At 47.6% G+C, this 25,173-nt stretch overlaps 2 protein-coding genes across 2 annotated transcripts in view; both read right to left on the bottom strand.

Annotated features, from left to right (window-relative positions):
• The window catches only part of HNF1A (HNF1 homeobox A), a 226,160-nt gene that overhangs the window by 86,884 nt on the left and 114,103 nt on the right, over window positions 1-25,173 (bottom strand). The gene's annotated exons all lie outside the window — the stretch shown is intronic.
• Window positions 1-25,173, bottom strand: part of LIMK2 (LIM domain kinase 2) — an 83,673-nt gene that overhangs the window by 28,586 nt on the left and 29,914 nt on the right. The window contains exons 3-8 of the mRNA XM_070762427.1: window positions 24,746-24,881; window positions 15,307-15,416; window positions 8,962-9,150; window positions 6,101-6,206; window positions 4,426-4,619; window positions 2,393-2,579 (exon numbers count right to left, since the gene is read on the bottom strand). Of these exons, the coding sequence (XP_070618528.1) occupies window positions 2,393-2,579; window positions 4,426-4,619; window positions 6,101-6,206; window positions 8,962-9,150; window positions 15,307-15,416; window positions 24,746-24,881 (922 nt within the window). The remainder of the gene's footprint in view (window positions 1-2,392; window positions 2,580-4,425; window positions 4,620-6,100; window positions 6,207-8,961; window positions 9,151-15,306; window positions 15,417-24,745; window positions 24,882-25,173) is intronic.

The raw sequence follows: 25,173 nt of genomic DNA, 5'->3' as shown, positions 1-25,173 counted from the left end.
TGTTCTTCCTCTCCATATACAATCATCAATGCAATATACTATCCATTTTCAGTTACAATAGAAGGTAGTATCATGTTAGTAAGACATAAATAATCATAGACAATTCTAAATTCATACTTATTTGATTTGATATACATCATTTTTCTGTGTTGCCAAGCCTAATTTTGTCATCCAGATAAACCAATTATATGTTAATTTAATCATTAGTATTCCTTCAAGTAGTTAATACAAACAATGGCTCTAACACAGTGTTTCCCAACCTTGGCAACTTGAAGATATATCCTTTCATATCCTGAAACTGACCAGACTAAGGACACAAACTAGATGAGTACCGGATTGGTAGATTTCCCCCCCTTATTTTCCTCTCCAAAACTAAAGTGCATAGAAACATAGAACATTGGCGGCAGAAAAAGACCTTATGGTCTATCTAATCTGCCCTTATACTATTTCCTGTATTTTATCTTAGGATGGATCTATGTTTATCCCAGAAATGTTTAAATTCAGCAACCACGTCTGCTGGAAGGTTGTTCCAAGCATCTACTATTGTTTCAGTCAAATAATATTTTCTCATGTTGCTTCTGATCTTTCCCCCAACTAAAGTCATATTGTGCCCCCTTGTTCTTGGGTTGACTTTCCTATTAAAAACACTCCCCTCCTGAACCTTATTTAACCCTTGAACATATTTAAATGTTTTGATCATGTCGCCCCTTTCCCTTCTGTCCTCCAGACTAGACAGGTTGAGTTCATGAAGTCTTTACTGATAAGTTTTATGTTTCAGATCTTCCAACATTTTTGTAGCCCGTCTTTGGACTTATTCAATTTGATCCATATCTTTTTGTAGGTGAGGTCTCCAGAACTGGTATTCCAAATGAGGTCTCACCCGTGGCATCTCCTACTCCGAAAAATATGGTACCTCCAAAATACCTCTGATGTTAGCCACAGCAGGTGAGCCCCCTGCTTTATCAGGGCTTCTCTAGAGCCAGGGCCTGCTATATTTAGATTGCAAGTTACAAGGGATAACATCTGTTCACCGCAGGCTTGACAAGCTAATTTCACTTGTTATACACTTCAGGCTAGAATGTGCTACAGCAGACCAATGAGCTGTCTGCCATTCATTTCAAGGGATACAATCCAAGGAATGGCTGTAGGTGAGAAGCTAGGCCAGGTTTTAAGAGTCTGAGCGCTCTTCAAAGTTTAAGGGTCCCAGGGCTCTTCGACTTCTCCATGAATGATGAGCAGGTTGAAGAGGTGATCAAAAGACATGCTACAAAAATGGTGGAAGGCCTTAAGCATAAAAGTTATCAGGAAAGAACAAACTCAATCTGTATAGTCTGGAGCAGTGATTTTCAACCTTTTTTGAGCCCCGGCACATTTTTTACATTTACGAAATCCTGGGGCACATTGAGCCGGGGGGGGTGGGTTCTTCCTCCCCTTCACTCTATTTCTTTCTCCCTCCCTCCTTCTCTCCCTTCCTTCCTCTTTCTCTCTCTCTCCATCCCTTTCTTTCTCTTCCTTCCTCTCTTTTTTGCTCTCTTTCTCTCTCCCTCCCTACCTCCCTCTATGTCTTTCTCTCTCTCTCCTTCCCTCCCTCTCTTTCTCTCTCTTGCTTTCTTTCTCTCTCTCTCTTTCTTTCTCTCTTTCTTTCTCTTGTTTTCTCTCTCTCTCTTGCTTTCTTTCTCTCTCTCATGTTCTCTTTCTCTCTCTCTCTCTTTCTCTCTCTTGCTTTCTTTCTCTTTCTCTATTTCTTTCTCTCTCTCTTGCTTTGCGGCACACCGGACCATGTCTCGCGGCACACTGGTTGAAAAACACTGGTCTGGAGGACAGAAGGGAAAGGGAGGACATGATCTTAAGTAGAGGCAAAAAAATCTTGAACACCAGGTTCTTATCTAGAAAAGTTCTTAACTAGAGGCGTTCTTAAGTAGAGGTACCACTGTACTATCATACATTATTATTACATCCACCACTGCAACCACCTACAAACCATAAAGCGCTAAACCCACTCACAAACCACCAACCCCTATAACAAACCACTAACTGCAAAACCACAAAGTCACAAACCACACCCATGCAAGGGTGTTACTCCTTATATATAGGTTACAGCCAATCAGGTTGCAGTACAATTAGGAAAGCCATGTTTACATACTAATTATGGCTTACATCGGCCTTTCCTATGGGTACAGACCAATTTCTTGCATTTATTTCTTGCAAGAAATAAACTTGTTTCTGACAGGAAGCAGGGTGGAACCGGCAAATTCTCTCTATTGACTGTGACAATTCATCAGGTAGAGGAGTCGCCTCCAAGGCTCCTGAGAACTAAGGCAAGGGGAAGGGGAATGAAATCGACACGGGACGCCTGGGTTTTGGGAAAGGGGGCTGTCTCTCTCTCTCTCACCTTGATGGCTTGTCCGAAGAAACCTTTGCCCAACACCTCCCCATGGATCAGGTCACAGGGGCGGAAGATCTGCTGGGAACCGCTGGTGGAGGAGCGAAGGGATTCTGATCGGCTGATGTCACGGCTCAGGATGAGCGGTTCCTTGGGGGAGCTCGGCCCAGGGGACTTGGAGATGCTGTTGCTGCGCCTGGAACACAACACACACAATTCAGAAGGGGACTCCAGGCACCGTCTGTAGCCTCGGGGCTTCCTCCCTTCTTTGAGGAAAGACCTCCGGACAAGAAGGACACCTTAACAAACAACATGGAGAACTGGCACCATGCATTTTTTATTATTATTATTATTATTATTATTATTATTATTATTATTATTATTATTATTTATTAGATTCATATGCCACTCCTCTCCGAAGACTTGGGGCAGCTCACAACAGTAATAGAAACAATATAACAGTGAGACAAATCTAATATTAAAATAAAACATATCTAAAACCCCAACAATTTAAAACCATACAACACATACATACCAAACATAAAATATAAAAGCCTGGGGGAGGATGTCTCAGTTCCCCCATGCCTGGCGATATAGGTGGGTCTTGTTTTGGGGAACGTCTTTGCAGGATGGACATTCATAAGCTAGATCAGTATCCAGGCTACCAAACGAAGCCCCCTCCTTTGAATCTTTTGAGTAAGTGTCCTTGTGCCCAATCCTGTCCCTAAACTGGTCTCTATACGAGGAATGGGTCCATTTATTTATTTCATTTGTTCAGAGTATGATAAAAACGTGACAAAGAGGTAAACACGTATACACACAATTAGCGTAAACACATATACACACAATTAGTGAACATAAGAACAAGGGGGCACAATCTGAGGTGAGTTGGGGGAAAGATCAGAAGCAACATGAGAAAGTATTATTTTACTGAAAGAGTAGTAGATGCTTGGAACAAACTTTCAGCAGACGTGGTTGGTAAATCCACAGGAACTGAATTTAAACATACCTGGGATAGACATAGATTCATCCTAAGATAAAATACAGGAAATAGTATAGGGGCAGACTAGATGGGCCAGGAGGTCTTTTTCTGTTGTCAATCTTCTGTTTCTAATCCAATTAATGAATTGATACTAAGTACAGTGGTGCCTCTACTTAAGAACTTAATTCGTTCCGTGACCAGGTTCTTAAGTAGAAAAGTTCTTAAGTAGAAGCAATTTTTTCCATAGGAATCAATGTAAAAGCAAATAATGTGTCCAAACCCATTAGGAAAGAAATAGAAGCTTGGAATTTGGGTGTGAGGAAGAGGAAGAAGAGGAGGAGGACAGTCGCTGCCAAAGGAAGAAGGTGAGGTGAGGGGAATAAAAAAAATTCCAAAACTTTAAGGCTTAAAAAAAAAAAAAGGGATTGAGGCGGCGAGGAGGAGCACACGCCTCCCATACACTGGCTGCTGCTGCTGCTGCTACCTGCTTCCTCTTCCTTCCCATGCTGAAGGGCTCCCCTCTCCTCTCGCTTGCTCGCTTTATAGCCGGCGCCTTTCCTTCGCTGTGGTGACTGCTCAGCTGCCCAGAGCAAAGGGGGTGTTTCTTTTCCCTGGGCGCTGGCAGAGGTTTATTCCCAGATAAAGGAAAACGCTTCATTTGCTCTGGACTGCCAAAGCCTCCTTAAGCACCACTGAAAGGCTCCTCTGGCAGCCCAGAAAAGTCCAAGGTGGCCAGGATTAAAAGGGGAATGGCAAGAAACTGGCTGGGCCCTTGTACCACTATCAAATTTCCTGGGAAATTTTTCCGGGCTCGGGTTCTTAAGTAGAAAATGGTTCTTAAGAAGAGGCAAAAAAATCTTCAACACCCGGTTCTTATCTAGAAAAGTTCTTAAGTAGAGGCGTTCTTAAGTAGAGGTACCACTGTAGTTTTATCAGTCCAGAAAAAGTAGACTAGGAGGGGGACTTCTTCCTTAACAGCAATTTCTCTATTGTTCCTTATTACAAGTTTTCTCCTTCCCAGCTGGAGATTTGTGGGCCATTCTGGAATTGGGGACCTTACCTGAGGGAGCGTCTCCGCAGGGTCCCTTCCAGGTTCTCCTTGAGTCCCAAGGCAGAGATAGAAGGGGTGGAGGGCTTCTTATTGCCCCCAGAGAGCCGGGAATCCAGGCGCAAGCGGTCCAAGCGCTGAGAGACCGGATCGTGTTCGATCAACAGCTGGAGGGTTTGATTCGTCTGGTGAATCAATTCTTTGACCTGAGAAGTGAAGAGTTTCAGGGAATTGGGCCGTGATGGGAAAAGGTTTCTTCCAAAACAACAGACCCAGAATCTTCCTGCATCCTAACCTGGGATGGGGAAGGTTGGAGGAAGGAGCTGATCTAAGTCTTCGGAGAGGGGCGGCATACAAATCTAATTAATAATAATAACAACAACAACAACAACAATAATAATAATATATTAGATTTGTATGCCGCCCCTCTCCGAGAACTCGGGACGGCTTAATAATAATAATTAATAGTAATAATAATAAAAGGAGGCATTGCTTTCGCGGCTCTTTTTCTTCAGAAACAGCTAGGCTCAGTTTAATTCAAAGCATGTCTTGGCTGTTTTAAGCCACTCTTTCCTGATCCTTTACATTTATGTCATATAAATTTGCGATGAAAATCAAAATAACAAATAACAACAACAACAACAGATTTGGAAGGGACCTTGGAGGTCTTCTAGTCCAACCCCCTGCTTAGGCAGGAAAACGTACACTACTTCAGACAGTTGGTTCTCCAACATCTGCTTAAAAACTTCCAGTGTTGGGGCATTCACAACTTCTGGAGGCAAGCTGTTCCACTGATCAACCGTTGTGACTGTTAGAAAATTTCTCCTTAGTTCTAAGTTACTTCCCTCCTTGTTTAGTTTCCACCCATTGCTTCTTGTTCTACCCTCAGGTGCTTTGGAGAACAGGTTGACTCCCAAATCTTCTTTGGGGCAATCCCTAAGATATTGGAAGACTGCTATCATGTCTCCCCTGGTCCTTCTTTTCATTAAACTAGCCATGCCCAGGTCCTGCAACAGTTCTTCATGTTTTAGCCTCTAGTCCCCTAATCATCTTTGTCGCTCTTCTCTGCACTTTTTCTAGAGTCTCAACATCCTTTTTGCATCGTGGCGACCAAAACTGAATGCAGTATTCCAAGTGTGGCCTTACCAAGGCCTCATAAAGTGGTATCAACACTTCATGCGATCTTGATTCTATCCCTCTGTTAATGCAGCCTAGAACTGCGTTGGCAAGGGGGCACAATCTGAGGTGAGTTGGGGGAAAGATCAGAAGCAATGTGAGAAAATACTATTTGACTGAAAGAGTAGTAGATGCTTGGAACAAACTTCCAGCAGATGTGGTTGGTGAATCCACAGGAACTAAATTTAAACATGCCTGGGATAAACACAGATCCATCTTAAGATAAAATACAGGAAATAGTAGAAGGGCAGTTTAGATGGACCAGGAGGTCTTTTTCTGCCATCAATCTTCTAAGTTTCTATGTAAAAACCTTTTTTTAAAAGGGCGAAGTCTTCTGAAGCATCAGGCAAATCCTCCGAGGCCCTTCAGCCAGCCAGCATGTCCTCTTCTCTTCATGTTTCCAGAGGGGAAAAAACTTCCAGACTTAGAGAAGCTGAGCATATGCGGCGTTCATTTCCCTCTCAGTTACTGGACAGTAGGACATTAAAAAAAAAGGCTGCCCAGGACGTACCTCTTCAGTTTGTAGTGTGCGGACTGGGTTTCCGTTGATCTCCAAGATTTTGTCCCCAGGGTGAATCGCATTCTGGACATCAGGGCTGATGTGCTTTCGATTGACTCTGCACATTGAAAAAAAACCATAAGAACACAAGAAGAGCCCTGCTGAATCAGGCCAAAGCCCATCGAATCCCAGTGGCCGATTAGGTCCCAGAGAGTTGGCCATTCTCCGGGTCCCGTCGACTAAACATCGGCTGGCGGGGCCTAGGGGAAGAGCCTTCTCTGTGGTGGCCCTGGCCCTCAGGAATCAACTCCCCTTGGAGATTCGAATGACCCCCACCCTCCCCGTCTTCCTGAAGATGTTAAAGACTCACCTATGCCGCCAGGCCTGGGGGGATTAGCTCCCTTCTCTCTTTTGACTATAGCACTTGAGAATGCTATGACTGTGTCGCATTGATTGTTTTTAATATTAAGGGTTTTAATTCTACTTTTATTAATTGGATTTGTATTATTGTTACTGTATTTGTTGTTGTTGTGAGCCGCCCCGAGTCTTTGGAGAGGGGCGGGATACAAATCTAATAAATTGAATTGAATTGAATTCTGTGTCACACAGTGGCCTCCCAATTGTCCATGGGGATCTTGAGCAGAAAGAGAAGGCAAAACCCTCCCTTTCCCTTGACCCCCAACAAATGGGACCCAAGGGAACCCTGCCTGCCTCAACCAACATAGAGGCGGCACATGGACATCTGTTTCGATCACCACCTATGATACACTTGCCATCCATGAATGTGTCTAATCCTGCCTTGAAGCTCTCCAGGCTGACAGCTGTCACGACCTCTTCTGGAAGAGAATTCCATAATTGGAATTGACTTGAGATCGGAAGAATCTGCCTCCTTCGTGAGTCTCAGCGAGGGAATCACACAGCAAAGAGAAAAAAGTGCGAGCAATGGAAGCATTTGCTCCTCATAGGTAGTCCTCGCTTAATCACCTTTTGTTCAGTGACAGTTACAATAGCAATAAACAAAGGGTGGTTAGGAGTAGTACTGTTACTGGTATTGCTGTGTCCGTGGGTGGCACAGTGGTTAGAGGGCAGCCCTGCAGGCTCCTTCAGCTAACTGCGAGCTGTAGTTCAGCAGCTCAGATCTCACCATCGGCTAAAGGTTGACTCAGCCTTCCATCCTTCCGAGGTGGGTCAAATGAGGACCCATATGAATCAATGCAAAAGCAAAGAATGCATGCGATTGGGGAAACCACAGGGAAGGTGGAGGCCCTGTTTCCTCCCAGGAGATTATTATTTATTTTATTATTATTTATTAGATTTGTATGCTGCCCCTCTCCGAAGACTTGAAGTCTCTGGGCCTCTCTAGATTCCAAGAGAGGCCCCATGGAGGGTTCTCCCCGCCTTTTACGGCCCTGTTTCCTCGCAGGAGATTCCTAGAGAGGCCCCACGGAGGCTTCTCCCCACTTTTTCCAGCCCTGTTCCCTCCCAGGAGATTCCTAGAGAGGCCCCCACGGAGGCTTTTCACCACTTTTTCCAGCCCTGTTCCCTCCCAGGAGATTCCTAGAGAGGCCCCACGGAGGCTTTTCCCTGCCTTTTCTGGCCCTGTTTCCTCCCAGGAGATTCCTAGAGGGGTGCCATGGAGGCTTCTCCCCACCTTTTCCGGCCCTGTTTCTTCCCAGGAGATTCCTAGAGAGGCCGTAGGGCCTCTCCCCACCTTTTCTGGCCCTGTTTCCTCCCAGGAGATTCCCTGAGAGGCCCCATGGAGGCTTCTCCCCGCCTTTTCCGGCCCTGTTTCCTCCCAGGAGATTTCCTGAGAGGCCCCACGGAGGCTTTTCCCTGCCTTTTCCAGTTACAGTTTCAGAGGCTCGGGTTTGTAAGTGGAAAATGGTTCTTGAGAAGAGGGGAAAAAAATCTTGAACACCTGGTTCTTATCTAGAAAAGTTCGTAGGTAGAGGTACCACTGTACTTTGAAAGTCTTTTTGTGAGGAGGAGTCTGGCATCACTTCTTCCAACTAAGAATATTTTTCCCCTCAAGGGTAGATTAAAGACTGTGTTGCATCTGCTGGTATCAGACTGATGCAAGACTGAAACTGGGGCGAGGCAAAGATGATGCAGACGCAGGTTACAGGTGAAACAGGTCACAGGCGCCTTAACAATGGCGGGAAGTGTTGAAAATGTATTTGCATTGGAGTCCTTTTGGGAGAATTCACAATGATTTGTGTGGCACCGTAATACGGTGGTTCCCCTCCTATCTCTCCAGTCGGTCACAGTCGGTGTTGGTAGGATGACAGAGGTCGACTCCCAGCTCTCCTCTGTGGGATGCCTCAGGGTTCGGTCCTCTCTCCTCTCCTCTTTAACATTTCCATGAAGCCACTAGGTGACATTATTATTATGATTATGATTATTATTATTCTTTATTAGACTTGTTTGCTGCTCCTCTCCGAAGACTCGGAGCGGCTCACAACAAGAAATACACAATACAAATCCAATGATTAAAAACAGAACAGTTGAAACCCTTAATTTAAAAACAATCATACAACCCAATTAAACCATACATAAAATGGGATGGCCGAGGGGAATCAATTTCCCCATGCCTGGTGGCAGAGGTGGGTTTTTAGGAGTTTGCGAAAGGTAAGGAGGGTGGGGGCAGTCCTGATCTTGGGGGGAATTGATTCCAGAGGGCCGGGGCCGCCACAGAGAAGGATCACAAGAAAGCCGCTTTCCTCCACAAAGGTCACCGTCAAGCTGGCAGGAGCCACACGCAGGACAGGAGCGTGAGTGAAACCGCAAAGCCCCCAAGAGGATGGATACGGACCTCTCAGCACCTGGGGCAGAGCAAAGAACCCCACCTGCATTTCCCAGCGCTTCATACTCACTCCTTCACTTCCACAGTGGCCGCATAGGGGGAGCAGCCCCCTTCCACGGCCACAGCAAACCCCCTTTCGCCATTGGTGGCTGCGGGCATGGAGAGGAGGGTCAAGGTGTAGGGCAGCTGCTCACACAGAAGCTCCGCGGACAGCCGCTCCAGCATTGGCGCCAGCACAAACTGGTTATGGCATTTGCCGCTGAAAAAGGAGAATGGAATTCTGCTGTTAGTTTAAAGTGGAGGACAGAAAAGGCCACCTGGGCTCTCCACGCCAGTTAGGAAGCTGCCCATCGAAAGCCTTGGCCAACAGTTTTACTTTAATTAAATATTTTTATTGATTTTTTTTTTTTACAATATAAACACACACACAACATAAAACAAGTGCTTTGTGAATTGTGCCCACCACCAGACAAACATTCACACCCCACCACCAAATCGGGGGTGTTTCTTGTGTAAACCGTTTTAACTCAAGAGCAAAGTATCTATTTACATATTATAAAGTGATTCCAATTTATTCCTTGTAGCTTGGTCTCGGATTCTACTCGCCATATATCATCTTCCCTTGTCCCATCAGTTGTTTCAAATCAGTTTTGTTAACCAAATTCATCCTTTCATCCATAATCTCAAATTGAATGTGATCCACCATGTACCGGTACCAATTTTGCATTGTCCATTTTGTTGCATCCCTCCAACCCAAGACTATGACCGCCTGAGCGCTTTCTATCACTGCTCGTTTTATTTCTCTAAATTCTCCCATCGCATTGCTTTTAACTAATACTGCCATTTCCTTAGTAATTATCCGTCGTATATTTAACATCCTATTAATATCCTCTTCCACTTTTTGCCAAAAATTCTGCACTACCGGGCATTTCCAAAACATATGCATGAACACTCCTTTATCTTGGCACCCATGCCAACAGTTGGGCTTCCCTAGGTATGCCCATGTCACACCAACACTCCGCAGTCTGCATTGGTTGCTGATCAGTTTCCGGTCACAATTCAAAGTGTTGGTTATGACCTATAAAGCCCTTCATGGTATCGGACCAGAATATCTCCAGGATCACTTTCTGCCGCATGAATCCCAGCGACCGGTTAGATCCCACAGAGTTTGTTTGTTTGTTTGTTTATTTATTAGATTTGTATGCCGCCCCTCTCCGAAGACTCAGGGCGGCTAACAACAATAAAGAAAACAATGTAACAAATCTAATATTAAAAATAATCTAAAAAACACCAATTTAAGAGACCAATCATACAAACAAGCATACCATGTATAAATTCTATAAGCCTAGGGGGAAGGGAAAAAATTTCAATTCCCCCATGCCTGACGACAGAGGTGGGTTTTAAGGAGCTTGCAAAAGGCAAGGAGGGTTGAGGCAACTCTGATATCTGGGGGGGGAGCTGGTTCCAGAGTGTCGGGGCCGCCACAGAGAAGGCTCTTCTCCTGGGTTTAGTCGACGGGACCCGGAGAAGGCCAACTCTGTGGGACCTGACCGGTCGCTAGGATTTGTGCGGCAGAAGGCGGTCCCGGAGATATTCTAGTCCGATGCCATGAAGGGCTTTATAGGTCATAACCAACACTTTGAATTGTGACCGGAAATTGATCGGCAACCAATGCAAACTGTGGAGTGTTGGAGTAACATGGGCATGCCTTGGGAAGCCCATGATTGCTCTCGCAGCTGCATTCTGCACGATCTGAAGTTTCCGAACACTTTTCAAAAGTAACCCCATGTAGAGAGCATTACAGTAGTCGAACCTCGAGGTGATGAGGGCATGAGTGACTGTGAGCAATGAGTCCCGGTCCAGATAGGGCCGCAACTGGTGCACCAGGCGAACCTAGGCAAGCGTCCCCCTCGCCACAGCTGAAAGATGTTTCTCTAATGTGAGCTGTGGGTCGAGGAGGACACCCAAGTTGCGGACCCTCTCTGAGGGGGTCAGTAATTCCCCCCCCCAGGGTTATGGACAGACAGATGGAATTGTCCTTGGGAGGCAGAACCCACAGCCACTCCGTCTTATCCGAGTTGAGCTTGAGTCTGTTGACACCCATCCAGGCCCCAACAGCCTCCAGGCACCGGCACATCACTTCCACTGCTTCGTTGACTGGACATGGGGTGGAGATATATAACTGGGTATCATCCGCATACTGATGATACCTCACCCCATGCCCCTGGATTTGGCTTTCTCTGGGTCCCGTCGACTAAACAATGTTGTCTGGAGGGACCCAGAGCCTTCCCTGTGGCGGCCCCGACCCTCTGGAATCACCTCCCCCGGCGATTAGGATTGCCCCCACCCTCCTTGCCTTTCGCACACTCCTCAAAACCCACCTCTGCCATCAGGCATGGGGAAATTGATTCCCCCAGGTGGTTTCCCGTTTTACGCAAGGTTTGTATGAGATGTATGATTGTTTTTTATACGTAGGGTGTTAAATTGCTTTTTTATTGTTGGATTTGTATCATGTGTTATGTTGTGAGCTGCTCCGAGTCTTCAGAGAGGGGCGGCATACAAATCGAATAAATCTAATCTAATCTAATCTAACAGACACCATTAACGTTCTGCTGAAAGTACGCAAGTTGAAAGGGGGTGTGATACCACTTATGTAATATTTTCCTTCTCATTTCCCCAACTCTTGTATTCTTAGTTTTCCTTATGTTCTCCACTATATTTTTCATCTCCTGCTCCTCTACTTGTATTTCACTCTGCCACCATTTGGTCAATCCTTGGGTCACATCCCCATCAGAATGCGCTAACATCTTATGTATATTACTTGCTTGCAAGCAAGCAAACAAGCAGGCTGTCAGATCCTCTTAACGTCGGGTTTGAAGCTCAGGAGTGTCACGAGACGAAGGGAGGAAAACCTGGGCCAAAGGAGAGGCCGGGAGATTCCGCCCCAACCGTCCGAGTGTTTATTTATTTATTTATTGGATTTGTATGCCGCCCCTCTCCGAAGACTCAGGGTGGCTAACAACAATAATAAGACAGCATATAATAATAATCCAATACTAAAAACAATTAAAAACCCATTATAATAAAAACCAAACAGACATACAGACATACTATGCATAAAATTGTAACGGCCTAGGGAGAAAGAGTATCTCAATTCCCCCATGCCTGGCGGCAGAGGTGGGCTTTAAGTAGCTTACAAAAGGCAAGGAGGGTGGGGGTAATTCTAATCTCTGGGGGGAATTGGTTCCAGAGGGCCAGGGCTGCCACAGAGAAGGCTCTTCCCCTGGGTCCTGCCAAGCGGCATTGTTTAGTTGACGGGACCAGGAGAAGACCCACTCTGTTGCCTTTTAACGAATACTGCCATTTCCTTAGTAATTATCCATCGTATATTTAACATCCTATTAATATCTTCTTGCACTTTTTTGCCAAAAATTCTGCACTACCCGGCATTCCCAAAACAGTTTTGCTTCCAACGTTCTCCTCTGGGTATCCCGACACCCGCTCGCCCTCGGGGTTATCTCCCCACAGAGAGGAGGGGAGAGAATAGGGAAGGGAAGCATCAGTGATGGACTCCTACCGCTGCGGTCCAGCACTGGTAGGAACCCACTGATGACACCATTTTCGGCAATTCCCCCCTTGGCATCTCCTGAGAAGAAGCTTCCCAGCTATGCTTTGGACGAAGAATAAAGGTCAACAATAAGACGAGGGCAGGTGGGAAGGCTTCCTCCAACCCAGAGACACCAGGAAAACATTGCTGAAAATTGCAGCGTCAGTGGGTTCCTACAAATGTGGCGCTCTGCACCACTGGAATGCATCAACAGGCCAAGGCTACGGAGCCACGGGGCAGCTCGCCTGGCCAGGGAGGGAATACGGGGTCCAAGAAATTGTCCACCTCCGAGCCTTTCCCTTCGGTGGGCACTCCAGAGATCTGAGTTGGCAGGATCACTCGAAGGCAGCTGCCCGATGGATTAACTGCGGTCTTTTAATCCACAGGCAGTCCAGATCTCCCGATTCCTCTTCCCAAATCCCAGGGCCTGGTGGGGCCCATTCCATCCTGGCACACGAAGAGCAGGGAAAGCAGAACCATCTCATGCACCCTTTCCTGACTTGGTGCCTGAGGATTATATAGTTTTATGTATGGTATGCTTCTGTTGTATGGTTTTTAAATGATGGGTTTTTAGATGCCTTTTTAAATATTAGATTTGTTATATTGTAATACTGTTATTATTATTGTGAGCCGCCCCGAGTTTCCGGAAAGGGGCGGCATACAAATCTAATAAATTATTATTATTATTATTATTATTTATCGACTGACTTCTCCGTGCCCTTAATGCCCAACCAGAGGGCTTGAGGACCGGAATGCACTCTCAGGTTCCCTCCCCTCTCTGGGCAATGCAAGCAGGGGGAACACACACACATTTCCTGCCATTCTCTGGCTGCCGATCAGTTTCCGATCACAATTCAAAGTGTTGGTGATGACCTATAAAGCCCTACATGGCATCGGACCAGAATACCTACCAGACCGCCTTCTGCCGCATGAATCCCAGCGGCCAATTAGGTTCCACAGAATTGGCCTTCTCCGGGTCCCGTCAACAAAACAATGCCATCTGGCGGGGCCCAGGGGAAGAGCCTTCTCTGTGGTGGCCCCCTGCCCTCTGGAATCAACTCCCCCCCGGAGATTCGAACTGTCCCTACCCTCCTCGCCTTCCATAAACTGTTGAAGACTCACCTTTGCCGCCAGGCATGGGGGGGATTAATCGCCCCCCCTCCTTTTTTCGCTGACCTTTATTATGTTTATGTTCAGTCGGACTGAGTGTGTATGATTGTGTAACAGATAAGTTTTTATGACAATGTATTTTAAATTAGTTTTTTAAACTTTTTAACATTAATTTGTATTTATATTGTATCGCTGTTATGTTGTGAGCTGCTCCAAGTCTTCGGAGAGGGGCGGCATACAAATCTAATAAATTATTATTACTATTCTCCCTTCTGTTGTGGGTTCTCCTTGTCCACCGCTCGGGACATGTCAGATTCTGAGGAGGATGAGCCAGGCCCCTCTGGATACCCTGGGCCAGGGGGGTTGACAGATGAAGCTGAGAGCGAGGGGGAAAGTGACCTGAGTGAACCCGGGGAACCACTAGAGGGGGCAGATGGGACAATGGGGGAGTGGTCCCAGTCAGAGAGTGAGGAAGACATTGGAGTGGAAAGTCAGTGGATAGACCCTTGCTATAGGAGATTGCTGAAAAGGTGAGAGGAGTTGCAGAGTAAAAAATATTAGCTTACAGCCTTAGTCTCTTTGGGGTGTGATGTCACTTCCAGGCAGTATAAAGGCAAAGGATCTTGGGAAATTGGGCGTAGGGATTCAATGTTGTTCAATGGAAGAGATGTGAGACTGGGGATGTGATTGAACAAGGTTTTAAAAACGTGATTTTTGCCTCAATAAAGCTCATTCTCTGCTAGGTACTTGTTGCCAGGAATCCGGTGAGCAAAATTCATATGCTTAAATGATAAATGGACTGTGTTATATCTAGGAATGATGAATTAGGCTGAGTTTGGTGACTTTACCGGACATTGTTTATGTTTAGCTCCAAAGAAAAAGAACTCCTTCTCCCTTGCTATTTAAAATCTGCTTTTCATTATGTGCACTTTTCTCAATAGTTTGATTTTATCATAAAATAAAGGATTTTTGAGTTGGGGGGTTTGATCCGAGGGCCGTGCACAGGACACCTTCTAGGTGTCAGGGCAGACCAGGGCTAAGCCGAAGACGTTCCCTATCCCAGATAGCCACCCAAATCCATGGCTGTTGCCACTTCTCCTTAGAAACATAGAAGATTGACAGCAGAAAAAGACCTCCTAGTCTATCTTGTCTACCCTTATACTATTTTGTGTATTTTATCTTAGGATGGATGGATGTTTAACCCAGGCATGTTTAAATTCAGTGGCTATGGATTTACCAACCACGACTGATGGAAGTTTGTTCCAAGCATCTACTACTGTTTCAGTAAAATAATATTTTCTCACGTTGCTTTTGATCTTTCCTCCAACTAACATCAGATTGTGCCCCCTTGTTCTTGTGTTCACTTTCCATTTTAAAAACACTTCCCTCCTTGACCTTATTTAACCCTTTAACATATTTAAATGTTTCGATCATGTCCCCCCTTTTCCTTCTGTCCTCCAGACTGTACAGATTGAGTTCATTAAGTCTTTCCTGATACGTTTTATGCTTAAGACCTTCCACCATTCTTGTAGCCAGTCTTTGGACCCGTTCAATTTTGTCAATATCTTTTTGTAGGTGAGGTCTCCAGAACTGAACACAGTATTCCAAATGTGGTCTCACCAGTGCTCTATATAGCGGGATCACAATCTCCCTCTTCCTGCTTGTTATACCTCTAGCTATGAAGTCAAGCATCCTTACCAGTAAAGAGCCGAGTGCTGCACCAGAGCGTAGGTGTCGCCATCTTCAATGATCACTTTACATCGCATGCACGCAAAGCACTCCGGGTGGTACTTGTACTCTCCAGCCACCTGCCAGGAAAAGGAATGTGTGGGATGGTCAGGAAGAAAAGTGAGGATGCTCTAGAGTAAGTGGTTCTCAACCTGGGGGTCGGGACCCCTTTGGGGGGTTGAACGACCGTTTCCCAGGGGTTTATTTATTTATTTATTTATTACTTAGATTTGTATGCCGCCCCTCTCCGAAGACTCGGGGCGGCTCACAACATGTAAAAAACAAATCATAAGCAATCAGATAAATTTAAAATATTTAAATATTTAAAAAACCCCATATGCTAACAGTCACACACACAGACATACCATGCATAAATTAAACGTGCCCAGGGGGAGATGTTTCAGTTCCCCCATGCCTGACGGCAAAGGTGGGTTTTAAGGAGTTTACGGAAGGCAGGAAGAGTAGGGGCAGTCCTAATCTCCGGGGGGAGTTGGTTCCAGAGGGCCGGGGCCGCCACAGAGAAGGCTCTTCCCCTGGGGCCCGCCAACCGACATTGTTTAGTTGACGGGACCCGGAGAAGGCCCACTCTGTGGGACCTAATCGGTCGCTGGGATTCGTGCGGCAGGAGGCGGTCTCGGAGATATTCTGGTCCGATGCCATGAAGGGCTTTAAAGGTCATAACCAACACTTTGAATTGTGACCGGAAATTGATCGGCAACCAATGCAGACTGCGGAGTGATGGTGAAACATGGGCATACCTAGGTAGGCCCATGACTGCTCTCGCAGCTGCATTTTGCACGATCTGAAGTTTCCGAACACTTTTCAAAGGTAGCCCCATGTAGAGAGCATTACAGTAGTCGAACCTCGAGGTGATGAGGGCATGAGTGACTGTGAGCAATGAGTCCCGGTCCAGATAGGGCCGCAACTGGTGCACCAGGCGAACCTGGGCAAACGCCCCCCTCGCCACAGCTGAAAGATGTTGTTCTAATGTGAGCTGTGGATCGAGGAGGACGCCCAAGTTGCGGACCCTCTCCGAGGGGGTCAATAATTCCCCCCCCAGGGTGATGGACGGACAGATGGGATTGTCCTTGGGAGGCAGAACCCACAGCCACTCCGTCTTATCCGGGTTGAGCTTGAGTCTGTTGACACCCATCCAGGCCCCAACAGCCTCCAGGCACCGGCACATCACTTCCACCGCTTCGTTGACTGGGCATGGGGTGGAGATGTAAAGCTGGGTATCATCCGCATATTGATGATACCTCACCCCATGTCCTTGGATGATCTCGCCCAGCGGTTTCATGTAGATGTTGAATAGCAGGGGGGAGAGGACCGACCCCTGAGGTACCCCACAAGGGAGAAACCTAGGAGTCGACCTCTGGCCCCCCACTAACACCGACTGCGACCGGCCAGAGAGGTAGGAAGAGAACCACTGAAGGACAGTGCCTCCCACTCCCAACCCCTCCAGCCGGTGCAGAAGGATACCATGGTCGATGGTATCGAAAGCCGCTGAGAGGTCAAGGAGCACCAGGACAGAGGATAAACCCCTGTCCCGGGCCCGCCAGAGATCATCCATCAACGCGACCAAAGCGGTTTCCGTGCTGTAACCGGCCCTGAAACCCGACTGCTGGGGACCTAGATAATCGGCTTCTTCCAAGGACCGCTGGAGCTGGAGTGCCACCACCTTCTCGACAACCTTCCCCATAAAGGGAAGGTTGGAGACTGGACGATAGTTGTTAAGTACGGCTGGGTCCAGGGAGGGCTTCTTGAGGAGGGGGCGCACAAGCGCTTCTTTATAGAGTGATGGAAAAACTCCCCTCCCCAAGGAAGCGTTGGTAATCTCCTGGGCCCAGCTCCGTGTCACCTCCCTGCTGGCCGAAACCAACCAGGAGGGACACGGATCCAGTAAACAGGTGGCGGAACTCACAGCTCCAATGGCCTTGTCCACTTCATCAGGTGTCACCAGATCAAACTCTTCCCAGACAGGTGGACAAGTACGTGCCCCAGTCACCTCGACTGACTCGTTGTCAGTCGACTCTGTTTTACAATTGGAGTCGAGGTCGGCCCGGATCTGAGCGACTTTATCAGCGAAAAACGTGTTAAACTCCTCGGCACTACTCTGCAAGGGCTCCCCAACTCCCCCCTGGTTAAGAAGGGAGCGGGTCACCCTAAACAGAGCGGCCGGGCGGGATTCCGCTGATGCAATCAAGGCGGCATGGTACGCGCATCTTGCCGCCTTGAGCGCCACTTTGTAAGTCTTAATAAAAGCTCTTACAAGTGTTCGATCGGATTCAGACCTACTCTTCCTCCATCGCTTCTCTAGACGTCTCTTTTGGCGTTTCAACTCCCGGAGCTCCTCGTTGAACCATGGGGCTCTACGGGGTCTAGCGCCATGGAGAGGTCGCAAAGGCGCAATCCGGTCAAGAGCCCCCGCTGCAGCCCTGTTCCAGGCCTCCGCGAGAGACTCCGCCGAACTGTGGACGAGTGCCTCTGGAATAACCCCAAGCGCCGTCTGAAAGCCCTCTGGGTCCATCAGGCGCCTGGGGCGGAACATCTTCATTGGTTCCGCCTCCCTGCGGGGGAGGATTGGAGCCAGGAAGTCAAGCCGTAGTAGGAAATGGTCTGACCATGACAAAGGCAACACTTCTAAGCCCCTTAGTCTCAGACCATTACTCAATTGCTCGGAAAGGAATACCATGTCAGGTGCGTGCCCTCCCTCGTGAGTCGGACCCTGAACTACTTGAGTCAGGTCCACGGCTGTCATGGTGGCCATGAACTCCTGTGCCAACCCAGAGGTTTCGCCGAGTGACGGCAGATTGAAGTCCCCCAAGACAATAAGTCTGGGGAACTCTACCGCCAACCCGGCTACCTCCTCGAGTAGCACAGGCAGGGCTTTTGACACGCAGCTGGGAGGCAGGTACGTGAGGAATAAGCCCACCTGAACTCCTAAGTCCAACTTCATCAAGAGAGACTCGCAACCCGCTATTTCCGGAGCAATGAGTCTACGCAGGCAAAGGATCTCCCTGGCTACAATAGCCACTCCTCCCCCCCTCCCCTGGGGTCGCGGTTGATGCCATATCTGAAACCCAGCTGGGCAAATTTCAGAGAGAGGAACACCTCCCTCCGGGCCCAGCCAGGTTTCAGTAATACATGCCAGGTCGGCCTCCTCATCCAGGATCAAATCCCGGATGAGGAGAGCTTTATTAACCACCGACCTGGCATTCAACAGCAGCAACCTGAGCCCAGGGCCAGAGTTACACTCATCACCAGTACCCAAGGTTGGGCTCACAGAGCCAGAACAGGGGACCGTTATTAAGCAACGGTCCCTCGTTCCCCTGGAACGGCTAACTCTGTGGCCCCCGCCATATCTGCCTCTCCCCAGCAACACTGGAATATTCCGACCCTCTGCCACCCCAGAGATCGGTGCCCCTCCCTCTCCCGTCTCCCGGGCGTCAGGTGGGCCAAATCTATCATTCACACTACTATCAATCAACTCATCCATACTATAACCCCCCCCACCCCCACCCACCCAGTCATACCAGTCATTCCATTCATACCCATAAGTATACGTACCCCAGTCACTCATTATATAAAACCCCAATTATGTTAAAAACAATTAAATTGATAGCAATATAAAAATAGCAATTAAAAACAATATTAATATTAAAACACTATTAAAAAACTGAATAAAAATAACAATAAAAATACAGAGAATACAAACATAGGTAATAATGAATAGTTCAATTCGCTTAGGAAATCCGGTCAGCAGCAACTAATAAAGTGCTAAAGTTCTCAAAGTGCCAAGTTTCCCAAAGTGTCAAGTTTTTCAAGTGCCAAGTTTTTCAAAGTGCCAAGTTCCTCAAAAGTGCCAATTTTCTCAAAGTGCCAAGTTCTCAGGGGCAGAGGTTATTCAAAAATCAGGGATCATTCATCATCTCTCTCTCTCCCCCCCCTTCCAGGATAGGGAGGGGGGCGTCCATGTCTGTAAAACTCTCCCACCACCAGACCTTGATCTACCAGTCCTCCTCCCTTGGTCTCCTTTCAATCTCCTCTCTCCTATTGCAATGGTCGGTCCTCCGTCCGCCAGGTCTTCTCCAGCGCCGAGCGCACCCACCTCACAGCTGCTCGGCGTCTCGGTCTGCCTGGCTGTCAAGTTCGCTCGCTCCACAGCGGCCGCCATCTTCCGAGCCCCAGCTGATCGAGGCTCCCAGTTCTCAACTCTCCCACAGCAAAACCAAGGAGGGGACGCCACACAGGAACCGGACACCGAGACAAGGAACTTCCAACTCACTAAACATGCACACAGGCGTTCAAACCAATTCAAAATCACCTATATTATTGTTGTTATCACCGTAGTCCAGCGGAGCAGCGGCATCCCTCCTTCATTCCCACTGCTCCGCCGGAACCGGAAAAGGAAAAGAAAAAAAAAAAAAAAACCGCCAGCAGCCCCCTCCGGTCCTCAGCTGAGCAGGAGTCCTTGGGAGACGCCCAGGTCGCAGCGGCTCTCACCCGCCCCCACGCTGAGCGTTTTTAGATGGTCCTCGGCGTTTCTGGCGTCTTGGGAGGTTTTAAATAGCCGCCAGCAGCCCCCTCCGGTCCTCAGCTGAGCAGGAGTCCCCAGGAGACGCCCAGGCCGCAGCGGCCCTCACCCGCCCCCACGCTGAGCGTTTTTAGATGGTCCTCGGCGTTTCTGGCGTCTTGGGAGGTTTTAAATAGCCGCCAGCAGCCCCCTCCGGTCCTCAGCTGGGCAGGAGTCCTTGGGAGACGCCCAGGTCGCAGCGGCTCTCACCCGCCCCCACGCTGAGCGTTTTTAGATGGTCCTCGGCGTTTCTGGCGTCTTGGGAGGTTTTAAATAGCCGCCAGCAGCCCCCTCCGGTCCTCAGCTGGGCAGGAGTCCTTGGGAGACGCCCAGGTCGCAGCGGCTCTCACCCGCCCCCACGCTGAGCGTTTTTAGATGGTCCTCGGCGTTTCTGGCGTCTTGGGAGGTTTTAAATAGCCGCCAGCAGCCCCCTCCGGTCCTCAGCTGGGCAGCAGCCCCCTCCGGTCCCCCTAGTCTAAGATTGCCTAAGGTTGCCTAAGACCCTGGGGGGAAAAGACAAATTTCCCATGAATAGAACTAGAGCTTCTATTCTGGCGCCTTGAAACATACTTTTACAATCTGACCAATCAGTTGTTTACAGTGGGGGTATCCCTCTGACCTTCCTGCCAATCAGCTCCAAGCTCTGTTGGGAGAATTGGTGCCAGACTGATGGTTGGGGGTCACCACAACATTGGCAACTTTTAAGACTTGTGGACTTCAACTCGCAGAATTCTTCAAACTTGGCAACTTTAAGACTTGTGGACTTCAACTCCCAGAATTCTTCAAACTTGGCAACTTTAAGACTTGTGGACTTCAACTCCCAGAATTCTTCAAACTTGGCAACTTTAAGACTTGTGGACTTCAACTCCCAGAATTCTGGCTGAAGAATTCTGGAAGTTGAACTCCACAAGTTTTAAAGTTGCCAAGTTTGGGGCCCCCCTGCTCTCGACCCCCTGCTGTCGAGTCAGAATTTTGCCATACACTTATTTATTTATTGGTCTTACGTATATGCCACCCGACTCTCAAGGGACTCTGGGCAGCTTCCAATAAGTAAAAGGCAATTTTTAAAAAGCATCATAAAACCATTTCGTTAAAACCCCTAATAAACATACCCACTCTCACATTCGCATATGCCCGGATCTAAAGAGCGTCTCATTCGACCAATGGCCTCAGGCCTACTGGAAGAACCAGGTCTTAACAGCTTTGCTTTCCAGGTCTTTAACCTTGGAAAATCCCAGAGATGCCTTAGGATCAGTGACCCTTTGCACAGAGCACACGACCGGGTGGGCGGGTGGGAGAGACATCTCCAGGGGAGAAGAGAGCATGGGCCCAGTTGGTAAACTCTGGATCTTCATGGTGGGGCAGGAAGAGTTAAGGCTGAGGGGCCATCCCAGCTGAGAGCAGGAAACGAGGAGCTAAAACTCAGGGCGGTGGCGGAAAAGAGGCAGGATTGACAAGCCAGCACAAGACCCAGGGACGGGTGGCTGATTCCAGGAAGGGAAATCTCAGGAGGAAATGACTTCCTTGGTTTTTAATCAGACTTCTTGCTCACGAAATAACCTGAGGACAAATAAAGGGAAATATTTCTTCGCCCAGGGGGTCGTTGGTTTATGGAATTCCCTTCCAGAAGAGGTCGTGACAGCTGTCAACCTGGAGAGCTTCAAGGCAGGACTAGACAGATTCATGGATGCCAAGTGTATCGTAGGTGGTTATTGAAACGGAGGTCCATGTGCCACCTTTATGCTGGTTGAGGCAGGCAGGGTTCCCTTGGGTCCCATTTGTTGGGGGTCAAGGGAAAGGGAGGGTCTTGCTTTCTCTTTCTGCTCAAAATCCCCATGGACAATTGGTGGGCCACTGTGTGACACAGAATGCTGGACTCGATGGGCTTTGGCCTGATTCAGCATGGCTCTTCTTATGTTCTATGTTTATCCTGGACTACTAGGATCTGGGAAGGGAGACTGGTACAAAATTTAACCACACAAGACATTATGGGTGTGCCCAGGTAGACCCATATAACACCGATGCTCCTCGAGTTGCACCGGTTGCCAGTTGGTCTTCGAACACAATTCAGAGTGTTGGCTTTCACCTATAAAGCCCTTCATGGCTCAGGACCAGACTATCTTCAGGAATGCCTTGTGTCACATACTCCCCCAGCGACCGATAAGAGCCCACAAAGTCGGCCTTCTCTGAGTCCCGTCAGCCAAACTAACCTCAGATTGTGCCCCCTTGTTTTTGGGTTCACTTTCTTATTAAAGACACTTCCCTCCTGAGCCTTGTTTCAATTCAGTTCCTGTGGATTGACGTCTGCTGGAAGTTTGTTCCAAGCATCTACTACTCTTTCAGTCAAATAATATTTTCTCACGTTGCTTCTGATCTTTCCCCCAACTAACCTCAGATTGTTCTTGTGTTCACTTTCCTATTAAAAACACCCCTCCTGAACCTTATTTAACCCTTTAACACATTTAAATGTTTCAATCATATCCCCCCCTTTCCCTTCTATCCTCCAGACTATACAGATTGAGTTCATTCTTTCCTGATAAATATGTTTGGCTGGGGTGCTTGTTAATGTTTTTATGCTGTCTTATATGTTGTTTTGAATGAGATTTTTAAAATAAAAGTTTTCCCAAACCTACGAAAACATAAGAGAGTTTTGCCATGCTCCTAACCTCATGCTTCCCCCCAGAGGGGTCCTCCACCCCCACCCAAATAGGAAACCTGATTCCAGGACACTAGAAAGCTATTCTTCCAGCCCAGAGGGCCTTCTGGTTTTTAATGGGTGGGGTTAAGGCTGAGGAATTCTGGGAGTTGACGTCTATCCACCTTAGCATTACTAGGGTTGAGAAACGTTAGTGTAAGGGATGAAATGAATGTGTCACGTCTTGTCCCCCAACCGTCCTTTCCTCCAATCTGGCAGCCAACCTGTCAAAGGGCCAAGCCTTTGAAGCTGTAATTGGTAAGATGAAGCAATTTGGGGTTTTAGATTTCAGTTCTGAGAGGGTTAGGGTGAGTCGGGTGATCCAAATCCCTAAGTGGCCTCAACAGCTTTGAGAGAGAGAGAGAGAGAGAGAAAGAAAAAGAGAGAGAAAAAGAAAGAGGGAGAGAGAGAGAAAGAAAGAGAGAGGGGGGAGAGAAAGAAAGAAAGAAAGAAAGAGAAAGAGAGAGAGAAAGAGAGAAAGAGAAAGAAAGAGAAAGAGAGAGGGAGACAGAAAGAGAGAGAGAGAGAAAGAGAGAGAGAGAGAGAGAAAGAAAGAATGAGAGAAAGAAAGAGAAAAATAGAAAGAGAGCGAGAAAAAGAAAGAGAAAGAGAAAAAAATAGAAAAAGAGAAAGTTAGAAAGAGAAAAAAAGAGAGAGAGAGAGAACTAACAACCAGATCACTGCAAAGAAATACAATCCTTCCACACATACACATTCTGTCAGAATCTATCTTTCCATCCCTGCACCATCCAGTCACAACTGATGATGCTCCTTGGATGAGAAGTGAAACATCTTCTTCCTCAAGGAAACAACAACCCAGCTACTTTTTGAAAAAGCACCTTTGTTAGGACTCTGTCCATAACTGCTGGGTTGGCAATATATTGGTTGCAGTTGTTGCAGACTGCCACAAGAGGGAGCTAGAGCTCACGGCTTATTTCTCTGAGTCACCCTCTCTGTTTCTCTTTGTCTGGCTACTCACTGTTATGTTTGCTCTGCACTTTCTCTGCAATCTCTCTGTATTGTAGTCATGTATTATAGCTAAAATGTGTTTAGGCTTGATATCTTTGTTTACTGATTATGACAAAGGCAACTGGTAAGAAAGACTAGGCGGGCGAGAGGGGGGAACCTCCTGCTCCTTTGACCGAAGGCAGCTGCTGCTGCTACCTGCTTCCTCTTCCTTCCCATGCTGAAGGGCTCCCCTCTCCTCTCACTCGCTCACTTTGTAGCCGTTGCCTTTCCTTCACTGGTGACTCCTCAGTTTGGCTCAAGCCGAGTTGATCCGGCCAGGATAAAGCGCCCCCTTTTGCCTTTCCGCGTCCAGACGCTCCGGGAGGCAACCTCGCGCCGGATGTATGGGAGGCAGCGCGAGGGAGTCACCACAGCGAAATGGTTTATTCCCTCTTCAAGTGCCCAGAGAAAGGAAAACACTCCATTTGCTCTGGGCTGCCCAGAGGGAAGGGAGTGTTTCTTTTCTCTGGGCACGGGCAGAGGTTTATTTCCTCTCCAAGTGCCCAGAGAAAGGAAAATGATGAATTCGTTCTGGACTGCCAAAGCCTCCTTAAGCACCACCGAAAGACTCCTCTGCCAGCCCAGAAAAGCCCGAGATGGCGGGGATTAAAGGGGGAATGGCAGGAAACTGGCCGGGCCTTTGTGCCGCTCTCAAATTTCCTGGGAAATTTTTCCGGGCTCGGGTTCTTAAGTAGAAAATGGTTCTTAAGAAGAAGCAAAAAAATCTTGAACACCCAGTTCTTATCTAGAAAAGGTCTTAAGTAGAGGCGTTCTTAGGTAGAGGTACCACCGTATATCTGTGTGTGGCTGAGTAGTTATTCACAACTAATCTCAATCTAAACGTTTCTCTGTGTGTGCAACTTTGGTAAACAAGGATTACTCTGCTCATACATTAACAACCTTTGAGACAACAATGACCTGGGTGACTGAGAACCTTGACAGACATGCTGAGAGGATGCTTCCTCATGCTGCTCTTTCCTGCTTGCTGGAAGATACGTGTTCATATACCCCTTCAGGGAGAAGCCCACCGATCCCTTGTCTGTAGCTAAGAAAGGCAATTCGTTTCTCCCAAGGGGAAGCCAGGGATGCTAGCTGGCTCTGGCGAGGGGAGAGCGCAGGACAAGACTTACCATGACGGGCCCGGTCATCAGCAGTGAGCAGCCGTGGCAAGATTCCCCAAACTTCCGCCAGTAGTCCTTGGGGCAGTAGAGCTTGGCATCCTTCTCGTAGTACCAGTTGGTGAGGTGGTCCTGGCACTCGGAGCAGCTGGCAGGGAGGGGGGGAAAAAAGAGGGCTGGGTGTTTATTTGCTGGGCACCGTTTTAGTGTCACTTTTTAAAACTCCTCTTGCCCTATTTTAATTTTTTTTTAACATTCAGCATTTATGTTTTTAACATTTTATTTGCACATATGAGCAATGATCCCTCTATGAAGGAGGCGGGAAGTTTCTAAATATGATGGATGTAATGAGATAAATAGAGATAGACAGACAGACAGATAGAGATGATGATGATGATAATAATAATAATAATAATAATAATAATTTATTAGATTCGTAT

This window comes from Erythrolamprus reginae, chromosome 10, assembly GCF_031021105.1.
Source record: "Erythrolamprus reginae isolate rEryReg1 chromosome 10, rEryReg1.hap1, whole genome shotgun sequence".
Classification (NCBI taxonomy): Eukaryota; Metazoa; Chordata; class Lepidosauria; order Squamata; family Dipsadidae; genus Erythrolamprus; species Erythrolamprus reginae.
This window is presented reverse-complemented; position numbering and strand designations above follow the sequence as displayed.